Source organism: Mastigoproctus giganteus, chromosome 9 (genome assembly GCF_048544385.1).
Source record: "Mastigoproctus giganteus isolate SK-2022 chromosome 9, ASM4854438v1, whole genome shotgun sequence".
Lineage (NCBI taxonomy): Eukaryota > Metazoa > Arthropoda > Arachnida > Uropygi > Thelyphonidae > Mastigoproctus > Mastigoproctus giganteus.
The window spans coordinates 202,797,290-202,814,910 of NC_143583.1; the positions used below are offsets into that span (position 1 = coordinate 202,797,290).

Consider the following 17,621-nt stretch of genomic DNA (forward strand, 5'->3'; position numbering starts at 1 on the left):
ACAACATTGTGTAATATGGCCCCTAAAGAGTGCAGTAAGAAGAAAATTGCAATTAAAATTAAACAAGAAATTAGTTTATTGGTGCACAAATATGGTTTTTTCAGTCAACCATTTCTACTATAGTGAAACAAAAAGAAAACCTTAAAAAAGTTATGAATCTAACACAGTCCAAAAAGGCAGAGAACTGAGTGTAGAAATGGAAAGGCTTTTGTTGCTGTGGATAAAAGAAAAACAAATGAAGAGTGATATAGTTCCTGGACAATACATTTGCGAACATGCAAAGCAGATTTTTGAGGACTTAAAGACTAAAACACCTTCAGCTAGTGTTACGCGATATGGGGACTTTAAAGCCAGTAAAGGTTGGTTCAACCGCTTTAGAAAACGGTCCGATATTAAAAGTGTCATAAGGCATGGAGAGGCTTCCAGTGCTGATCAGGAAGCAGATGAAAACTTTTAAGGTGGAGTTTTAAGAGCTCATTGAGGAGGGTTACCTTCCTAACTTCTTTAATACAGACGAAACAGGACTCTTTTGGAAAAGAATACATCACTAAAGAAGAGGCCTCGTTGCTTGGTCATAAGCTTGTGAAGGACAAACAAATTCCTGACATAAACAAATATATAGGCTTACTCTGTTATTGGGGTCCAATGCCTGTGGTGATTTTAAACTTAAGCCAATGTTGGTTTACCACTCAAACTCCCAAAGTGTTTAAACAGCAAAAGGTCATCAAAAGCAGATTGGGTGTCTTCTGGCGGTGTAACAAGAAGGCCTGAGTGACAAGACACTGCCAGAACACACCAAGTTGGGGATCATGACCTGGAGCATTACCCAAAATTAACAGTGCCTTTAAAGGAAGTTTGTTTTTTTTCTAAAGGACAAAGTGTTTTGAAGGAAAAAACACAGGTCATAATCCCCAACTTGCCCTATCTCTGGAGGAGCAATTTAACTTCGTTACTGTCAAATTTCTCCCATCCCTCTGCTTCAGCCGATGGATCAGCAAGTGATTGCCAACTTTAAAAAAATGCACAAAGAAAATGCTTGCGAAGTGCTTTGAAGAGACTTCAGGAGACAGAGCCATCACCTTAAAGGAATTCTGGAAGACCAGGTTTAATATCTTAGACTGTGTACAAATTATTGTCAGTGCTTGGAATCAAGTTTCAGCTCCGTGCCTCAATGCAGCCTGTAACAACTTATGGCCTTCAGTCATCCATGATTTTGAAGGTGTTCTAGGGCAAGAAATTATCACCCTTGGTGAGTCCTTGGCTCTAGAGATTGATGTGGAGGAGTTAATTGCGGACCACGGAAAGGAGTTGACAACAGAGGAGCTCCAGGAATTAAATTAAATGTGGGAGGATGACTGTGTAGCAACAACTCAAGAAATTAATTGCATGTTTGCTGCACGGGATATTGTGAAGTGGACAGTAAGAAAAACCACTGAATTTGATGACTTGCTAATTTGAAGATCAGGTGTTAAGTTATTTCAGAACCTTCAGAAAAAGTGTCAAAAGCAAACCACTTTGAACAGTTTTTAGACCATAAGTAGGAAGAGGCAGCAATCGGAAAGAACACCTGATCCTAAAGGTTGTCCTGATATCTTGATGGTAAAAGATTCTCTTCCAGCTCCATCACCACACTACAATTGACAGCTTTTCCAATGTAAGTTAAATGAAAATTACGATTTTGTGTTTTTTTTAATGTTTATAATTATCAATTATCATTTTAAACAAAATTTTTTTTGGTGGGGAGAGTCAATTATCATTTTAAACAACATTTTTTTTTTGGTGGGGGGAGAGGGGAATAAGTAAAAATGTGTGGCACTATCAGCATATTTTATCTTTTTTCCTTTTTTTTTTTTAAAAATTGGTATCATGCTGTGTATAAGATGCACCACAATTTTAGGGCGAGTTATTTTTAGATAAAACGTGTGTGGTATACACTGGGAAATACGGTATTCAGTATTCTATATAAAACTAATACAATTTCTATTAATCACCTTTTACAGAGATAGCTTAGTTATATAGCGAAAACAACTTCCGAGGACGTGGAACGAATTATCAAAAAACAGCGTGTTATTGGGTTCACATTATGATATTTTCACGATACAATGGTGTCTCTGGAACGAATTAATATCGTAAAGCAGGGGTCCACTGCATATATCAGTGAAACACTAACATCTACCTCTGGGTGGGGAACAGGCAAGACTCAGTTAGTGTAAATGTAAACAACAGCAGATAACATTCTTATCTTGACTAGTCTTTCACTCTTACTCTATTCCTGACATAAACAAATATATATGATTGAATGAAGCTCTCATTGGTCAGTTGCCAAAGTACTACTGTATTTTTTAGCGAATTATGAATGAGAGTTTTGCTTGTTGTTAGGATTAAACAAATTTCAGTAACAGCAAACAGGAAGTGACATTTATAGAATAGTAGAAAATGATAGGCAACTTACATTTTTTAGTTTGTTACTAGCTACAGTTAGTGTATGCCTTGTACTGTTTGTAACTGAAAGAAGTATATCAGAGAAAAAAAAAAAAACATGACATCATCACTTCTATAAGAAAATTATTTCTAAGTTGCGAGTTTCCTTCCATCTTAATAAATGTGCTACACTTAAGCTTTTTCCCAGGCAAATCACCATATAGTAAAAAAAGTGCCCAACAAAGCAGGCATGAAGACAACAAAGAAGGAGAATGACCATTTTTGTGCACCAAACTGGCTGTTACAAGTCAGGAATATTTATCCCCTCTTCAATGGACAGGTAGGCAGCATGAGCATAAGAGTAGACAACCTGGAAGATGCCAAAAAGTCTGTCAGTTTAATTTAATGCATGTTGTGTAGGATTTCACGGTATCAAAAGTTATAGTATTGATGCTGTATTGCAGACTTTGTTCTCTTCATGAGTTTACTGCATATTAAAGTTATGCTTCTGAGCACTACCCCGTATGTATTGGCAAATTTTAGTTTCATTTATAATGCAGATTGTTCCCTGACACCCATGTTATATCAAGAAATTTTCTCTTGCATTAAAATTCTGATTAAAATTCTGAAAATAAAAATCTGAAGATTTTTATTATTATTATTACAGTTTTGAATATTAAAAAAAAGTTAATGAGATGCACTATAAATGTTTTTAGTAAAAACTTATCTCCCATGTCTATGGGTTGGCTGAAGTGCCAACCCATGGCACACCTCTTAACGTAAAAAATTATACAACTGATTTGAAAAGTCAAAAAATGAAGCTACATGCATAGAATTTAGATTCTACTTTTATTTGAGAAATTGACCCAAAATTCGCCAGTTCATATTTACTGCTGGTTACGATATAATTACCCTTTCAAATCCAGGGACAAAAGCGAAATTATGAATTTATCTTATAACAATTAAATGAAATTACAACTAGTTTAAATTTGGTTATTAAATTATATGAAATTAGAAAGTCATGGGTGTCTTTTTTTTTTTTTTTTTTTGCAGCCACCAGGATTTAATGTGTTCTACTGTTAACATTAACTACCAAGTTAATGTTAACAACAGAACACACTTTGCCTTCACAACAGGTTATACTACTTTGAAACAAATGACAATTTTTTTTGTAGTCATTCAATGTCAGAAAAGTTGGTAGGTATATATTTGCACTGTCTATTTATCATGTTCAATACCAGCTAAATAGTAAAAGTTTTGTTTATTGGACAAGAATTTTGTTATGATCATATTCCCATCTTTCAGGCATTTGTTGACACTGCAAAAATGTTTGTGGGTCATTTATATTATGAATGTTTCTTCGAGTTTTTTTCATAATTTTAATGATTAGCCATTAATTTCATTGCCAGAATGGAAATGAATGAGAAATACTGATACATGGTTGCATTATGAATTTTTGAGGTATTAAAATTATCTCTAGGACCACTTATGTAAATTCTTAATATTTTTATTTTAAAAAGAGTAGTCAATTTTAAAGCACTATTTAACTGTTATTGATTAGGGCCATTTTGAAATAAAATCTAATGCAGCACTGTAACTGTACAATATTTTTGTAGCTTATGTATTCTGCTCTAAAAGTGTGGTATTTAGTTTTGTTTTTTATTTATCCAGGTAGAACTGATCAGAAGGGATTATGTAGCTAATACTGGTTGGGAAACTTTCCTTTCCTATGAGGATCCAGAGCAAGACATATTAGTTGGCTTGTTGAGGGTCAGAAAATGTTCAGAAAACACATTCCGGCCTGAGCTAAAAACTGGAGTTTCAATTGTTCGAGAACTACATGTGTATCCTTTTCCCCTCAGTAGTATTCAGTTTGGTTCTAGAAACAACAACAACAAAAAAAAAAGTGTGTTGCTTATACCCAGTTTGGATAATGCTGTACAACAAATTTAAACTTTTTGTTCTGCCTTAAAATTCAAACTGATTCTGATAAATATCAATGCTTTTTTAAGTATTGATATTAAAAATTGTTAGAAAATTTTTATTTCAGCCATCACCTCATCAGTGGATATTTAAAATTACTCTACATAATTTACATACAAATATAAATTCATGACATGGTGAATAAAGATCCTGAAGACTTTGTCTTAGATGAGGGTGGGAACTGGTTTCTGAATCTAGCTAAACTAGCTTGGTTGAAGTCACAGGATGGTAGTTATTATCTGGATATCTTCTGATGACAGTTTGGGAAATCATTGCTTGGATTATGGAGCACTGAAGAGCATGGTGGACTTTAAGCCAGTAATCCAAACTAGTTTGTGCAGGAATAACACAAGAGAATTCTTGCTTGACATTAGGACACAGTCATATGCAATTTTTTTTTTTTTTTTTGCTGAGGGCCCATCTCCATTTATGAGAACTGGGACAATGCTTTATCTATCAATGACCACATGTAAGCCATTCTTAACTTTTAAAAATCTTTGTATGTGCTGAAAAGTATATAGTATTATACTTTTTACATGGCAGGCATTGTATCTGAAATTCATCTAAAAGTCACTGAAACCCTTTTATTTATTTGAATCTAGTGCTGGTGCATTATAGCTTTCATTGCTCATGTGCCATAAGACCAGTGCGAAAACCATCAGTGCAACAGTTTTGATACCATCAAAGTTGGTTGTCCTCTGTACTGTTCAGATTTCGGAATAAAAATAAAAATGTTTTTTTTTTTAACATTGACGTAAAAATAAAGAAATCCTTGATAACTTTTCATTGAGTCCATTTTGATGTGAAATGGAAGCAAGGGCACTTTTCTAATCTGAGAAGGGGTTTTGAAACACTTCTGCTGCTCTGGCACTAAAATATAACATGCAATTATTTTAAAACTTTATGATGACCACCTTTTGTCCAGCTCTTACATGAAAAGTAGAAAAATATTTCCAGATTATCACAAATGTTTCACCCATATTCTCATATATAGATACATATGATAATATGGATGATCTCATATGTAGATGCTTTCTTTAAACTAATCTTGCATGAAGCAATGGAAAATTGTCGCATTAATTTGGCAAAAGATGGAGACACATTCACAGTACCAACTGGCCAGCAATATCACAAAAAAAAGTTTCAGATTATGGTTTAATACTGTGTGATTATGGAACTGTGATTCTGTTGTGAACAATTTGAAACCATGTATTTTGAAGTTACTGACTTCTTTTTGGCAATGAAAAATATTTATGCTGCCACGATAGCATATTATAAGAATATAAGTAAATGAGATTTTCTCCTTGATACAAACTTCTGCATGACAGAATGTCAGAAATCTTGATGGGAACCTGATCATTTGTATCAAATTTATTTTTAACATCACTCCCTTCAGAGCAGAAGGGTCTGTCCTGTGACCATACAGGAGAACCCAAGTTGTAATTTAATTCCTCTAAAGGCCTCCCACCACAGAGTTTCAAGAAATGCTGAATGCCATGGATTTGATGTTAAGTTGCAAAAATGGGTGTTGGATCCAAAATCAGACTTCCGTAAAAAAAAAAAAGTGATCTATTGTTATCCTTCCATATGTGAAAAAGGCATGGGAGGAATTTTTTTCCCACACCCTGACTAAAGGTTATGTGGTTTAGATGAAAAAAAAAGTTCCCCTAAAACAACATAGCAAGAAAAGAAAATGTAATGGATTGTATTGTAGCCAGAGGGGGGAAAATTATACAGTTAAATCTCTCACTATTTAAGAAAATTGGCAAATTTATTTTCTGGATTAGCTAGGATAGTTATCTCACCATTAAGAAATGTTAGGCTATGAAATTGTTTAACTGCTGCTCATAAACAAAATATGCTACAGATTACTGTTTGAATTTCATGGTTGGTACACTAAAATCTTTTCTCCTCTGAGAGAAAAATAATTTTATATTTTTACTGTATGTTACCTCTCTCTTAAAAAAAAAAAGTACAAAAATATAATTTCATCAAATTAAAATTATTTGGAATTAATTTATACTAATCTTCTAGTTCTGTCTCTTAACTATTGCTAGTTATGGCAGTGTGGTACCTGTTAGTGCAAGGGATCCAACAAAATTCCAGCATCAGGTAGGAGTGAGGAAATTGTATCATACTGTGTAATGATAAAACAATTATAAGGAGTCTTATGAAGAGGAGGGAGAAGGTTGCACTTTTGCCACCTGTAATGGAATGAATTTTGCAGATTGTTGATAGACCATAAGGTGAGTGAAATCCTGCTTCAGACATAAGAAAATAAACAGATCAGAAGATTCTTATCTCAACAGGATTTCACTCATCTTGTCTCTCTTTACAAATAACCAGAAAATTAGCCTTCTCCCTTCCCTTCCCTAGAATACTACTTTTTTTTTCCCCAAATGATTTTGTTACTTAATTTATTCCTAAGACACCTCTCATTCAGTGTCCACAGTTTAGTAGACCCATCATCCAAGTAATTAAACTGTTCCATATAATACTATAAAAAGCAGGTAGCCAGTACCAGATCTTATTGACACTGCACCCTTGCTAGTGTGTGCAGTGATTACTGTTGAACTCAGTGGAGTTTTTGCTAATCCTCGCAGCAAATTGGTTGGGAACCACTGATCTAACATTCAACCAACTCCTATGGCTAGAAACAGCTTGCTGATATGAGGTTGACAAATTGTGCAGTATAACAAACAGACCATTAAATGAGTAGTGCAGAGAAGTCTCATGGGTGGGGGACATAGGTACACTTTTGATGTGACAGTAGCATAAATCGTTTAGGTCAGTGGTATTTCTATAAACGAAGGAAATCATTTTTTGCATTGTATATGACATGCTCATATCAAAGGAAGGTCTTGTCCAAAGATTTTCTTTACAAACCGAAATTTGCAGAATCAGTATTGCAATTGCGTGCAGGAAACATTCATGATAAGGTGTCACTGCTTGATAATTTAAAAATTAATTTCTGTTTTGAATCAGTAAATAAGAACTGTTGTCTTTCAGGGGTTTGGGATGTTGCTAATGGAAGAAGCAGAAAGAATAGCAAGAGATGAACATGGTTCTATTAAAATTTCTGTTATATCAGGTATTTCTGTTTTATATACCATATTAAAATTTTTCTTGTTTTGAAATTTTTTTTTTTTCACTTTTACACCAAATTTAAATGCTTAAAGTGGTCATTTATACTGATATGAAATTTTTTATTTTAAATAACCAAATGGATCCTGATATTTATAATACAATAAGCTTTCTCTTTATACTCCAGGATTAGATATAGCTTATTCTGTTATGTGACAAACAAGCATTACATCTGAAAATGCAAGTTTCTTCTCAATTTTGCTAAGTTCCTAGTATGTCTGGATATATATAAATTCTGCTGCTTATGCAAACAAATTTTATTGTATTTTACAGGAATTGGAACTAGAAATTACTACAGAAAACTTGGTTATGAATTAGATGGGCCTTACATGTCTAAAATGCTGATATAGCTTTGGTTATGTTCAAATTCAGAAAATCCTTGGCAGTGGTACCAGATAACTTTCCCTATGCTGCACAACGTCACACTTTGCTTGGGGGAAAATGAGAAGTCACTGCATCGTCATGAGAATATAGAGTGAATGGACCAAAATTTCAAAGCCCACAGTACTGGTAAGCATCACACCACACTGTGTAGTGTTACCTTAAATTATTCGAATGTTATGCAGCCAACTCTACCTATAAAGATTGAGAATCCAGTCTACTCAGCTTTGATTTTTTTCCAGCTAATATAGAATGGAAAGTGGCCTTTTCATTTGCTCCTTATATGGTATCTGACAGAAGCTAATATTTTGTTAAATTTGTAAATAAAATCAAATCCTCCCGTGTACCTGTGTCTAATTGGTTATAGTGTTTTCGTATCTTTCTTCTTGGTCTACATTTCCCAACTTGTGGTCATTAAGAAATATACAAATAATTGCAAAACTAGTTTCTTCTCTTTAGTTTTCTTCAAAAACAAGTATAGAAATGTAGATTTATGTCAGACATCATTACAGCTTTTACATAGAGTGAAAAAAATTTTTTTATATGCATTTATATTTTGTGGCTGGGGAAACACTGTTCTAGATAATTTCCACTGTAGGGGTTTATTTATTATTAACAATAAAGTTACTATCTAGTACCCTTTTTAGTTCAATAAAAAAGGTGGGAGAGGAAATGTCTCCAGCTGGAAAAAAAGTCCTGCATCTGTTTCTTAGTCCTAAAATGTTTTGATGGAATATTCAAAACAGTAGATAAAATCTAATGTTCTACTCAAAACATAACTGATCCTGATTATCAGGAAGCATTTATTTAGTGACAATTATTTTAAACATATTCTTTACATAAGTTTATTAAATATAAATGCAAAAAAGCACACATTTCCAAAACTAATAAAAAAAAAAACGTTTTTGTACTTTAAAAAATAATGACTAGATAACACTTCTAAGACAAAGAGAGTCACCAGCGTCCTTCTTTCAATGCACGAAAGGCACTTGCTGTTATGGTGCCATAATTCTGATTATAACTCTGTAAGCTTGCTTTGGGTGAACCAAGACTTGTCTGATTAGCAATATTACCAAACTGCCGCTTTCCAAACTTGGGCTGTTTCTGAGATGATTTAGTTGGGCTGGTTTGGTGGCCCTGTAACACAATCTGAACCATTAAATTGATAAAAACAAATTCTTTGTATGGGGTATTCTTTTTATTGTAGAATCCGAAGCATTCTATGCTTCCGGACAATATTAAAAAAACACAGAAAACAAACATCTTGCCTACTTATACTGATGAGATAGAAGGGTTATCCGAATTTTTTGAATGAATATTTAATAAAACATTAATTGTATAGTACCCATAGTAAACATGATTAATATAATAGGTAGGTAGGTGGGGCAGGAGCAGCAACAGGTTTAAAGAACGTGTCCAGCTTCATCTATTTACTTCCCTTATGATAACCTCTTAACGTACGTAAATGGTGGTAGTGAGGCTGATTTCTGAATGACAAGATCAAGTGGCTCTTGTCCTATTTGGTTTGTTAATAATTTCTTCATCACTGGATGCCCCCTCAGTGTCACCTGCAATCTCTCCTGGTATCAAGATCTGGTAGCCCGCATCTGTCATTTACATCCTCCACTGTAACATCTCTCTTTCTCCCACACAGCGTAGCATTTGGTCACTGTCAAAAAACTTCTTCCAGCTAGGAGACAGTGTGGTGGTTTTTACATCATTCCAAGAGTCAGCAAAGTTGTAAACTGCTGAATTGGTGTTATAACTTATGTTGTGCAGTCTTGTGTCTTCAGTTAAGTCTTCTTCCTCCTCAATGACATTCAGGTACCATTGCTGGTAGAGCCTCTTGCATGAAACTATGACTCCTTGATCCATGGGCTGTATTAGGAGAAAGAAGCATGGTGTGGATTTTGCCATAATTTCTCAGCAACTGGGCGAGCAGGAGAATTATCTAATAAAAGAAGAGCCTTTAAATTGTTGGAGCCACCTGTAAGATCTCTTGCTGAAATTGACATACTTTAGGAACAAAATGCTTGAAAAACCAGTTAGAAAATATGCTGGCATTGAACCATGACATTCTTTGAATGGTAGTAGATAACAGGTCATGTAATCTATCAAAACACGTGGGTGTGCTGTTTTGCCCATGACAGCCAGCTCATTTTCTTTCCAGTTTTGTCTTCGTTCCTGAAGGCTTGTGTAATTTAGAATAATCCAGTCTTGTTTCCATTATATACCTGGGATATGAGCAGGCCCTCCTTCTTCATAAGTTCATTGAGTCTGTAAAGATCAACTGAATGTGTTGCAGCAGACCAAGCTTCACTGTACTCTTTCCTGTTACACAAAGCCATGGCAATTTCTAAAACGCCACTGCATGTTACACATGCCATGGTGTTTTAACTTTGAAATTGTTAATGCCCATATGTTTAGCTAGTTTCTCAGTTGCAGTGTGTAAGTTACACACTGCATTTAGGGACTCACCTTAAAGAAACCATTCTCATTTCTAAAATATTCACCTTACTATCATAAGCTCAGTAATGGGAGATGCTGAATGTTATCTTGATGTGTTTCAATATTATTCTGGAGTTTTGTCATGGCATCCACATCTGCAGAGTGCATCTTCATTCCTCTGTGTAAAGGAGTAGAATATAATTACAAAACCTGATATTGTCTGTGAACACACACAAGACAAGTCACAGTAGAGATTAGCAATACTGTCTTTCACGAAAACCTTTTTAATCTATATTGGGTTAAAAACCTGGTAATATGCATGACTGGGGCAAATGTAACTCACTTATTGAACATTAATTTGAATGTCATATTTAAAGGCAAGTTAGTTCAAATCATCACATCAAGGTTCTAGATAAGAAGAATACCCCATATACAGTTATGCATAAAGCAGAATTAACGTTCATTTGAAATTCAGTTGGCAGTCATGTTCAGAAATATTTTTCAGTAAACACAGTAACATTATATAAATCCTTTTTCATCTATAGCACCTGTTGTGAAATTTGGGTCTTTTAGAAAGATTTATTGAGCCATTCTAAATTGCACGTGGCAAGTATTTGTTTCTTTTATACTGGTTGGAGCAGTGGGCAATGTAACGATATACAGAAATGAAGTACAGGCTGGCCTTGATTAACGTGATTAATTTGTCCCTTGAGAACATCGTGCAAACACATTAATTGAATATAATAATCAATAATATAAACTAAGGCAATTATTTTGCATGAAGCAATGAGACTATGCTGAAGATTAACTACTGAATGCTCAGTGCTTTTGCACCATGTTTTGTTCATAGTGAACCGTTCAAATCAATAATTGGCATCGTTTTAATATCTCCTATTGTGAGTCAACCTTCACAACGAGTTTCTGAGGTATTGCACTGCTTTGAATAAGCAACACTTTACTTGTGGAGAAGACTAATGTTACTTATTCTCAGCAGATACCACCACCCAGACGGCACCGTTTCGAAGCTTGTCGGCTTACTCATCGGTGGGTGGGAAGGTACCCTATTATTGTAACAGTGACAACCCACTTATAAAGTATAAGTCCACAATACGAGAGATGCCTGATGGTATGTAATAGTACAGGCTGGCCTCGATTAATTCGTCCTGCAAGCACATTGTGCAAAATAAAACACATTAATCAAATTATAATTGGTCCGTGACCTTCAGGAATGTCCATAAAGAATTTTAAATAACTTTTTCACTGTATACCAAGTAAAAATAATTATAGAATTAAATATTTATTGCATAAAATACATAAGAAACCATTTGCTACAGAAATATTTGAACACAGTCGTTTGAACAGTGTTGACTTTCTTTTTTTTTTTTTTTTTGTTCATGATACAATTTCCGATAGCCGACAACAAGCTTCTCTGGGCCCTAGCGAAATAACATGCGTTTTTCGATGTTAGAATCAACACCCATTTGAGATTCTCTGTGATACAAAACATTTCACCTAGTTCTTTTACCGTTATCTCCTTTGTGGTAACATTTTCATTGGCTCACACTCTTTTTCTTCAGCCTCTTCGTATGCACGCTGTTCCTCTACTTGAAGGAGATCATCACTTAGCTGTTTTGAATGCAAATTCAGTGATTCTCGAACTTTAGCCATATCGAAGCTTTTTCAACCAAGGTTATTATCAACCAATATTAGTTATTTCTTCAAAAACTTTTTGAACTGCATCCCTGAAACCAGTAAAATCGTTTGCTCAAGGGGGTAAAAGATGCTTCCAAACTGCTCTCATATTGCTGGCTGTCACTTTTTCCCATGCTGCATGAATATTTTCAATGGCCACTCGTATTTTATATTTTTTTCCAAAATTCTGGTACAGAAATTGCATTGTCTCCTGTTGTAGCTTCAAGTGCCAGTGCAAATGTTCTATAGAGATAGTAAGCCTTGAAAGTTGCAATCATCCCTTGATCCATGGGTTGCAATAACTAATTTGTATTTACCAGTAAAAAAAACAAATTTCACATTTTCATTTAAGCTGCCAAGTGCAGAAGGATGTCCAGGTACATTATCTAAAAGCAACAGAGCTTTAAAAGTAAAATCATAGGCTTCACCTGTTGGACAGAAATAAGATGTAAGCCAGTCTTCAAATAGGTTTATGCCTAAATAGATGTCAGATGAAATTAATGAGGCTCGTGGAAGAGAAGAAAAATGTATGGGATGCATATAAAGTATCAGGTGACACAGATGCTTATAATCAAAGGAGGCTAGGCAGATTATGAGAGGCGCCACCGTAGCCAGATGGGAAGGAGCAGCAGTGCGTAGCACACGCTTCTTGATTAGACCGGGGTTCGAGCCCGTCACCACCAAATACGGAAGATGCGGAAAGGTCAGGGAATGACCACCGCATATCCCGGAGCAATATGGCCTTAGTTGCTAATGCTCCTAAAAACCAACTAACAAGCAGATTATGAGAAATCTTTGGCAAAGAAAAACAGCAGAATTCTTTACTTATGTAAACTCTAGAAGGAAAGAGATGAATCAGATCGGACCACTTAACATAGATGGGTTGACTATTGATGATCATGCTCAGGTAGCTGATAAACTGAATGAGTATTTCGTTTTACATTCACACATAAGGAGTTATTCAATGAGGGGAGAGCCAGAAGTTTATCAAACTCGAACAGGGAGTTAAGTGATTTTGTAATAACTGAGAGCAAAGTGGAGGAGAAATTGCTGAAGTTAAAAAAACAAAAAAAAAAAGGCACCTGGGGTAGACGGGATTTATCCAGTTATATTAAAGGAGGCAGCAAAAGAAGTAAGCAAACCCTTAGCCATAATTATGAGAGCTTCGTTGGACTCAGGGGGAGGTCCCCATGGACTGGAGGTGTGCAAATGTATCACCAGTTCACAAAGGGGGTTCAAAAGGTGACATAAGTAACTATAGACCTGTTAGTTTAACTTGTATTCCGGGGAAATTAACGGAATCTGGTTAAAGAAGCATTGCAGGATCATCTAGACAAGATGCAGTAATAAGTTAAGACGCTGCATGGGTTTGTTAAAGGGAGGTCTTGTCTGGATACTATGATGTGGTCACAAAGGAACTGAATGCCAAAAATAATTTTGATATCATATACTTGAATTTCAGGAAAGCTTTTGATACTGTTGCACATGGAAGACTGCTGTACAAATTGGAGCAGTATGGCATTAAGGGCAAGTTACTGCAACAGATAAAGGGATGGTTGAGTGGTAGACAGCAGAGAGTGGTAATAAATGGACACTGCTCTTCATGGACAAATGTTATTAGTGGAGTTCCCCAGTGTTCAGTGCTGGGCCATTGTTGTTTTGCGTATTCATGAATGATGTTGATGAAGGTATATCAGGATTAATGTCCAAGTTTTCAGATGATACAAAGGTTGGCACGGTTGTTAAAGACAGTATGCTAATGCAACTGGATCTAGACAAGTTGGGCAAATGAGCTGAGAAGTGGCAACTTTAACATTGACAAATGCAAAGTACTGCATATGGGTAGCAATAACCCAAGAGACATACCAACTATGTTGTACTACACTCAGTGGAAGTGGAGAAAGAAAACAACCGCTGAGTAATTGTGCAATCAGATATGGAGTTCTCTGAGCAGTGCAGATGCCCTGCTACAGCAGGTCATGGAGCCTTGTCAATGATATATAGGAATTTTGCTAGCAGGGACAGGGAAGTGATTATCTCATTATACAAGGCACTGGTCAGGACACACTTAGAGTACTGTGTACAGGTCTGGAGGCCTCATTTTAGGAAGGATGTAAAGTTGTTAGAACGAGTACAAATAAGGGCAACAAGATTGGTGAAGGGAACAAAGGGGTGCTCTTACCAAGAAAGGCTTAAGTTCTGCAAATTGCAGTGCCTGGAGAATAGGCACCTGCGAGGTGATCAAGGCCTTGAATGGGATGAGCAAGCTGAATGCTGATGGGATTCTTCCTCTTGCTCAGATTAAGTACTTGAGGGGGCATAGATTCAAATCAAGGAAAGACAAATTGTAGAATAGATGTGTGGAAATTTGCCTTTAGCCAGTGGGTAGTTGATTGGGGGAACAGACTTCTGTCTTTTGTTGTGGAAGTTGATAGCCTAAATAAATTTAAGGCTGAGCTGGACAGGCATTTGCAACGAATGGAAGTGTTTTTTTTTTTGGCTGATGCTGCATAAGCTTGCTTTCTTGGCTTTGGTCATCCATGCTTTATTATTTGAACCCAAAATGACTGGAAGGGTTCGATGGCTGTATCCTTTTAAAGCACTAGGATTTTGTGTAAGATACACCATCATAGGCTTCAATTTAAAATTGTGTTCAGCTTTACCTCCTAATAAAAGTGTTAGTTGATCTTTTGAGATTTATACCCATGTTGTGATGCTTCATTTGCAGCCAAATAAGTTTCAGTTGGCATCCATTTCCAAAATAGGGCCATTTCGTCTACATTAAATGTGCCAATCATCGTATTCACCATCCTGAATGATTCTGCAGGAAATTTAGCTACAGCAGCTTCCCCTGTTACTTTAACATTATGCAGTCCTGCTCGATTTTTGAAACGTTCAAATCAACCTGAACTAGCAACAAGTGTTTCAGTCTCCCCTTGATATTTTGTTTCTTTGAGCTTAGTAAAAATGTTAATAGCTTTGTTCTAAATATTGTGCATAGATAACAGAATTTTTTTTTGATCGCAATCTTTTATCCAAATTGATAAAAGACATCCATTGCAATCATTATTGGAGTTCTGTTTCTGGTGTTTTGTAAAACAAAAGTTGATGAAACTTTATCTTTCTCTTCATATTCATCCTAACACCTCAAGATAGTTCGTATGTAGACTTGCTGTATTCTAGATCTGTTACGATTTTCGCATAGTTTGCACCACTTTCATGTTTTTGAATAACTTCAAGTTTTTCAGCTAAAGTAATAACTTTTTATTCCAGTCACGTTTTTCACTCTTTTCTTTTATCCATAATTAATGGGGAGAAAATTTTTAAATGCATCTACATGTGACTTTATTAGTGGAAGAGAAGCAAGTAACACACTGAGGCGGGCAGCATGCAAACACTTGTTTATTTGCCATCAGACACTTAGCATGTGATTCGAATCTTTTTCAACTGTTGCGTAAAATAAAAAGTGGTATAATTTTTTCAGATAGTGATAACTGAAAAACAGATTAATCGAACTCACATTATGCAAGGTCTGGCTGTATAAATTAGGCATCTCTCATATTGTGAACTTTAATTTTTTTAACTGGGTTGTCACCATTGCAACAACAGGGTACCTGCCCACCCACCGACGAGTAAGCCAACAAGCTTTGAAACAGTGCCATCTGGTGGTGATATCTGCCAAGAATAAGTAACATTACTCTTCTCCACTGGTGAAGTGTTACTTATCCAAAACAGTGCAATACCTGGGCACCTCGTTGTGAAGGTTGATTCACAATATGAGATACAATTAAAACAATGCCAATTATAGACTTGTACAGTTCGCCACAAACAAAATATTGTGTAAAAGCACTGACTGTTCAATAATAACAATTCATAGGAAAAATTATAATTCTTAATTAATTATAATTAAAATTATTATTCAGGAATGTTCAGGTATTTTAAATTTAAACTGTATACCATGTAAAAGATAATGAAAATAATTATACAATTAAATGTTTAGTGCATGAAATACACAATGAAGAAACTATTTGTTATGGAAATAGTTGAACAGTGTTGGTTTTTTTTTTTTTTTTTTTTTTTTCATTATACAATTTCCAATATCTAGGCCCTAGCGAAATAACATGCTTCTTTTGATGTTAGAATCAACACCCATTACCTTTTATTTGAGGTTCTCTGTGATACAAAACATTTTGCCTAGTTCTTTTACCGTTATCTCCTTTGTGGTAACATTTTCATCGGCTCACACTCTTTTTCTTCAGCTTCTTCGTATGCATGCTGTTCCTCTACTTGAAGGAGATTGTCACTTAGCTGTATCCAAGCTTTTTCAACCAAGGTCATTACCAATATTAGTTATGTCTTCAAAAACTTTTTGAACTGCATCCCTGAAACCAGTAAAATCGTTTGCTCAATGGGGTAAAAGATGCTTCCAAACTGCTCCGCTGGCTGTCACTTTTTCCCATGCTGCATGAATGTTTTCAATGGCCGCTTGTATCTGATATTTTTACCAAAATTTTGGTACAGAAATTGCATTGTCTCCTGTTGTAGCTCCAAGTACCCATGCAAATGTTCTACAGAGCCTTGAAAGTTGCAATTGTCCCCTGGTCCATGGGTTGCAATAAAGAAGTCATATTCACCAGAAAAAAAAAACAAAAAAACTTTCACATTTTCATTTAAGTCGCCAAGTACAGAATGATGTCCAGGTGCTTTATCTAAAAGCAACAGAGCTTTAAAAGAAAGATTATTTTTCTTGGATAGAAATAAAATGTAAAACCATAGAAATAAGATGCAAAATGACTGGAAGAGTTCATTGGCTGTATCCTTTTAAAGCCCTAAGATTTTGCTTATGGTACACAAGCATTCAATTTAAAATAGCCTTCAGTGGTTACCTCCTAATAAAAAACGTTAGTCAGAAGTTACCCAGGTTGTAATGCTTCATTTGCAGCCAAATAAGTTTTAGTTGGCATCCATTTCCAAAATATGCCCTTTCATCTACATTAAATATTTGCCAATCGTCGTATTTGCAATTCTGCAGGAAATTTGGCTGCAGCAGCTTCCCCTGTTACTTTAATATTATGCAGTCCTGCTCGATTTTTGAAATGTTCGAAACACCCTGAACTAACAACAAACATTCTCCTTGATATTATTTCTTTGAATTAGTAAAAATGTTAATAGCTTTGCTCTGAATATTGTCCTTAGATAATGAAATTCTTTTTTAGCTGCAATCTTCTATCCAAATTGATAAAAGACTTTCCATTTCAACAACTGGAGTTATTTATGTTTCTGGTATTTTGTAAACCAAAAGAAGTTGATGGAACTTTACCTTTCTCTTTATATTTGTTCTTAAGGCTCAAGATAGTTCATACCGTAGAATCTCTGTATCCTATACTTACGATTTTCGGCTTTTTTTTTTTTTTTTTTTTTTATTGAAGTCACTTTAATGGGTAGAAAATTAGAATTTTTAAATGCAAGTCTGCACGTGACTTTATTAGCCGGAGACAAACAAGCAAGAAGTCTGCTTTTGATGGTTGATGGAACATACTGCATCACGTAAA

General features: G+C 35.2%; 2 protein-coding genes across 5 annotated transcripts in view; one reads left to right on the plus strand and one right to left on the minus strand.

Annotated features, from left to right (window-relative positions):
• Positions 1-17,621, plus strand: part of Elp3 (elongator complex protein 3) — a 184,985-nt gene that overhangs the window by 144,882 nt on the left and 22,482 nt on the right. For 2 of the 3 annotated variants that reach the window (XR_016547428.1, XR_016547427.1), the window contains exons 13-16: positions 4,093-4,265; positions 6,462-6,516; positions 7,414-7,495; positions 7,822-8,058. Coding sequence is in view for 1 of the 3 variants with exons in the window: in XM_090381923.1 (XP_090238049.1) it covers positions 4,093-4,265; positions 6,462-6,516; positions 7,414-7,495; positions 7,822-7,898 (387 nt within the window). In the remaining 2 variants the exon portion in view is untranslated. Of the gene's footprint in view, positions 1-4,092; positions 4,266-6,461; positions 6,517-7,413; positions 7,496-7,821; positions 8,212-17,621 lie in introns of those variants that run through there. The other variant, XM_090381923.1, reaches the window with a different exon arrangement.
• Positions 8,838-17,621, minus strand: part of LOC150081039 (extracellular signal-regulated kinase 2-like) — a 102,267-nt gene continuing 93,483 nt past the window's right edge. For both annotated transcript variants that reach the window (XM_090381925.1, XM_090381924.1), the window contains one exon: positions 8,838-9,066. In XM_090381925.1, coding sequence (XP_090238051.1) covers positions 8,884-9,066 — 183 coding nt within the window. In that variant the 3' untranslated portion in view covers positions 8,838-8,883. The remainder of the gene's footprint in view (positions 9,067-17,621) is intronic.